Consider the following 4,920-nt stretch of genomic DNA (forward strand, 5'->3'; position numbering starts at 1 on the left):
GCAACTTATGACTTGGGGGTGAGATTGATATTATAATTATATACGATTAATATATAATTATAATATTAAAGTTAATATTTTTTCTTTCTCTAATATACATATCAGCCTAAGTGTCATCATCTCATTGGTAAGATACACCTATTACGATAGTATTCTAAAAATTTCCCCTAAAGAGAACCACTTATAGTTTCGTTTGTTTCTTTGCTGATAAACAAGCCATTTATATTTTTCGTTCTAATGAGAAAATCATTTTTATATTTCAATGAGAACGAGGATTGCTTACATGATTTGGGATTTATGTTAGATTGGGACGCTACAAGATAAGTAGGGAGGTACAAAATAATCATAAATTTGAATGGAATCATGAACTGAATCAAACTGCATTTAAAATAATTGATTTTTAAAAATCAGTTCATGAACCGAATCAGTTTATAGAATCAGTTCACGAGCCGAATTCATTTTTAAAATCAATTCAAGAACCAAAAGGAATTGAATTATTTTTGAATTGAATCAAACCGTTTTCGAACTGAACAGAATCATTTTTAAATCGAACTGAATCTTTTTTTATTATTTTATTTCTTTATTTTTTTAATTTTTTTTCAAAAGAGGGTAGAATTGTTTTCAAACCAAATCATTTAAATCAATTTACTTTGATTTTTAAAAAAAATCAGTTTAATTCGCGTTATGCACCTTCCTAATTATGGAATAACGAGTGTTTGGAAAAGACTCTGACGATCGTGCTAATAAAGTATATGGGTTTTGTCTCTGTCATTTAACATGATAATCACAACAACTTTCTTACACACACAATATTTTGTGGGATCCACAATTTTTGAAACCAAAAAAAAAAAAAAAAACTCCGGCACATAAAATAAATATCTGTAACATAACATAATCACTTTTTCTACCATCTGAACTCTTATCAAACTCAAAGTATATATATGCGAGTATGCGACTATCATTGTTACTTTTTGTATGCACTCAGCCCTAGAATGTTTTATTATCTATGGCTTAGCAAATTGTCCTGTCTTCCCTGATGGGCTGGGAGACAGAAAAATAGTGAGAAAATATTGCAATGGCAGCATTGCAATTCGGTTCGGGAAGGAGCCTAAATAGTAGCCAATATGTCACGGAACGGGCATCACTCAGAAATGGGACGTTTTCCTCAAAAGTAATGATAATAGCAAATTACTTGTCTAGATAAGAAATGTTGTTAAAATCGAGATATTGTAAAATTGAAAGATGATTAAAAAATTGTAAAACGTAAAATCATAAAAATTTGTAAAAATGTAAAAGCGTTTGAAATATTAGTAAAATTATTTTGATGGAAAAAAAATCGTAAAAACGTAAAATCATAGTGATAAATCGAGATTTTAACAACTTCAATTCGTAAAATGTTCCTGAATTTTTTTTTCAAAAAAAAAAAAAAAACTGATTAATCTAAAACCGCACAAGAAATACTAAGCCCTAATAATAAAATATGATGCCTGCGAAATTCACGATGCATGTATAATGTTTTTAAGAGTATCTAATCTCATGTTATAGGAGATATTCTTCTTATATCATAGATCCAACATATGGTGGGTCTCACCATGTATAAGAAAATAAAAAATAAATAAAAGACATGTTTGTCGATGCATCTACAATGTAAGATAACTCTCCTATTACATGATAGAATAATTTCTCAATATTTTTAAAATAAATAAAAAAACGAAGATAATAGGTTGTAAAATCAAATTCGCGGCCATATTCTTCTACAAATGTTGGCTAGATTTGATAGGTTTAAAACTGTTGCCGTAACTTGGGGGCCATAAGTGTATTTATGGAGTAAAATATTTATATAAAAAGTAAATAAAAAAATATATACATAGAAAAAACACTTCTCATATCATACTAGAAGTATTTTTTCATATTGTAACTCTTTAATTTTCAAAAAAATTTTTTTTTAATAAATGTAAAATTCATCATTAATTGAGTCAAAAAAACAGTTCTCCTGAGAAAATCAAAGCCTGTAAAAATATACAAGGATTGTCTTCATGATTATAATACATAAAGTAATTAGGAATTTAGGATTAAGGAAAAAATGATGACTTACGTGCTAAGTAAGTTATGTGTAATTAGACGAAGTGTCACTAATGATGACAAAGTAAAATCTAGCTAAATGCGAAAGGACATAATTAATTGTAATTTATCTTTTGATAATTGGAAGAAACCAACAAAAAAATGAATTTAAAATAATGTAACCGATATTCGTCTTAATCAAAGCATAAGCGTATTTATAATGGTCGATAAAATGATCGTTGTCCCACATGGAGCCAATAGTTAGCTGTTTTTTTTTTCTTTTTCTACAATTGGGGGTACAATAATAATAAGGATGGTTCAACTATCACATCATACCACTAAACAATGTTGGCCAAAATTAACAATAATAATTAATAACATCAACGAGAATACATTAAGCTATTTTATGGGGAGATAGGTCCACTTGAAATAAAATCCTGTCCTAAGATTGCCTAGGGCATTACATAGTAGAGAAAGAAAACACTATACCCACTGCAATAATTTCACTTCCTCTTCTTAGCAGGTGGCTGTGGAGCCTCCTCCTCATCTTCTTCCTCTTCTTCATCTTCATCCTCTTCCTCTTCTTCATCTTCACCATCATCTTCATCATCACCATCATCATCATTGTCCTCATCACCATCACTTCCTCCTGCACCATTGGCCTCAGGTTCATTCTCAGGATCAGCCTCTTCTCCACCTTCTTCACCTGAGAAGTCCTCATCTCCTCCCTCATCATCCTGATCATTTGCATCATCATCATCTTCTTCATCCTCATCTTGATCTGTATCACTAGCATCCTTGTTTTTAAGGTAAGCATGTTTTCCTTTAGAGAGATCATCGAAAGGAAATCTGACAAAGAATAATTAACATATGTCAGAATTAAAAAACTTTGCAATCGCAAAACAAAACATTACCTTCGGAATAGGAGCATAAATTCATTCTCACCTTCCATCCATTGTGGTCAATTTTGTCAACACTGAATGATTGATGTCAGTCATTAGAGATCCTGTCTGGGTTATAAACAAACATAAAGCAATAAGAATTTGTACCCTATACTGAGGGTATTTTACTTTAGTCTCATCAAAATGATCCAAAACAAACTAAGCTTTCGACATGAGCAAAAATCATAACATGCAGGCTGTAGCCTATATGGATTTATTATCGCAATGTAAAATTTATTACATAGCTTTCCAAGCAACCAGCAATGATGCAAACTAAGCTCTAAAATATACAGTTTTCAACATGACGATAGTCCCAATTCATAGCGCAGGGGTCTCAAATACATGACCCAGAGAAAAAGACAGAGCGACAGATAGGGAAAGAAAATAGAATGTCCATTTCTAAGCAAGTAATACAGAGCCTAAAGTTTGAACAATTTAAGGAGAAGCTGCTTCAAAACCAAGCATAAAAGTAACACAGACACACTCTACATGAGACCCCACATTAGCAAACTGTCCTAAGCTTAGCCCAAATATGCTGCCAGAATCACTGGTTAATTTTTGAAGAGCACAGCTTTTTATTTTGTCAACGTGATGTGTATATGAAACCAAGGCATCTTAAGTATCATTAAGGATGGAAAAACAGCTTTTATACCCACACAAAAGCACAGCACTTGAAGCCAGCCAAGGCCGAGCAGAAGAATAATCAGTACATACGAAATTACAAGTAAAAAAAAAAAAAAAAACTGATTGGCTTCAATCTGAAGGAATAAAACAAAATTGTGTTTACAACACTCTTGATAAGCAAAAACAATGGTAGATTACACAAAATAACAAATAAACTGGCGTTTTCTATCCCCCAACTAAGAAAGGGTTTTGAGCCAAAACAACAAGGAATCCTTGCAATCTAGCACAACCAAGGAAGAACAATAATAAGAGACTTGCAGCAATCTTCTAATTATCTCACCGAACCAAACACACACAAAAACGATGCTTTACATTTTATTTTTCTACCCAGACGAAAATTTTCCGGTAAAAGGTGCCTATTGACATGAGCAAAAGACAGAACGGTAATGTTTCAGGAAAAAAAAAACCCTAAATTCTTCTCAGAACAATGAATAAACGAATGAAAGAGCAATTGAAAGCGAGGACTATAGAAGAAACACACGTGATTTTGATGAACCCTGAAAGAGTATGAAAGAGCACGAGATTTAAGATGAAAAATACCAACTCATTCCAGCATTAACGAGAATTGCAAAACATGTTTTGAGATATTATAAGTCCCAAAAACAAAAAAACAAAAATGGGGAAATTGAGAGCAATACCAGTATGAGAAAACAAATGAGAGATTTTGCAGCAGTAAGAAAAGTGTCCACAGCCATGGCTTCCACAACAGAGGCTATCCGCGTGGTCCTCACCTTGAAGCTAAGCGTAGACGATAACTCTTCCATTGCCTAAACCTAAGATTTGAATAGAAAATTAACAAGAAGAGTGCACTGAAACCCTAAACAAACAGAGACAGACAATCTCAGAGAGAGAGAGAGAGACTGAGGAGAAGAATACAAAAGGTTACGTTTGAATATGTATCTGACTTTGACAGAGAAGAGAAGAGAAGTGAGGGAACAAAAGGGTTTTATCCGGTTAGGGTAAACCCTTGATTTGGTCCGGTTAGGGTTTTTGTGTCCAAAATTGTCATTGCAACCACAGTTATTTTTTCTTTACAAAATAAAAAAAAAATAAAAAAATAAAAAAATGGTGCAAGCCTTACACGAAATATTATACATTTTTATAGGAAAAATGTTTCTACAATTACTTTCAAAACGAAATTGTTTTGGTATTAGAATCTTAAAAAATTATAAATATAAAGACTATTAAATAAATTAAAATTATAAAAATATCATAATTTCCGTCCCAAAACGAT

At 31.8% G+C, this 4,920-nt stretch overlaps 1 protein-coding gene across 1 annotated transcript; it reads right to left on the bottom strand.

Annotated features, from left to right (window-relative positions):
• Positions 1-2,288: 2,288 nt before the first annotated feature.
• On the bottom strand, positions 2,289-4,604 carry LOC133295933 (uncharacterized). The gene is made up of 3 exons (XM_061494867.1): positions 4,325-4,604; positions 3,007-3,071; positions 2,289-2,910 (listed from the first exon to the last, which is right to left on the bottom strand). The coding sequence occupies exons 1-3, from the start codon at positions 4,448-4,450 to the stop codon at positions 2,565-2,567; spliced, it is 537 nt and encodes a 178-aa protein (XP_061350851.1). The 5' UTR covers positions 4,451-4,604; the 3' UTR covers positions 2,289-2,564.
• Positions 4,605-4,920: the final 316 nt, after the last annotated feature.

This window comes from Gastrolobium bilobum, unplaced genomic scaffold (genome assembly GCF_033153095.1).
Source record: "Gastrolobium bilobum isolate Gb01-03AN ecotype WA unplaced genomic scaffold, APGP_CSIRO_Gbil_v1 utg2195, whole genome shotgun sequence".
Classification (NCBI taxonomy): domain Eukaryota; kingdom Viridiplantae; phylum Streptophyta; class Magnoliopsida; order Fabales; family Fabaceae; genus Gastrolobium; species Gastrolobium bilobum.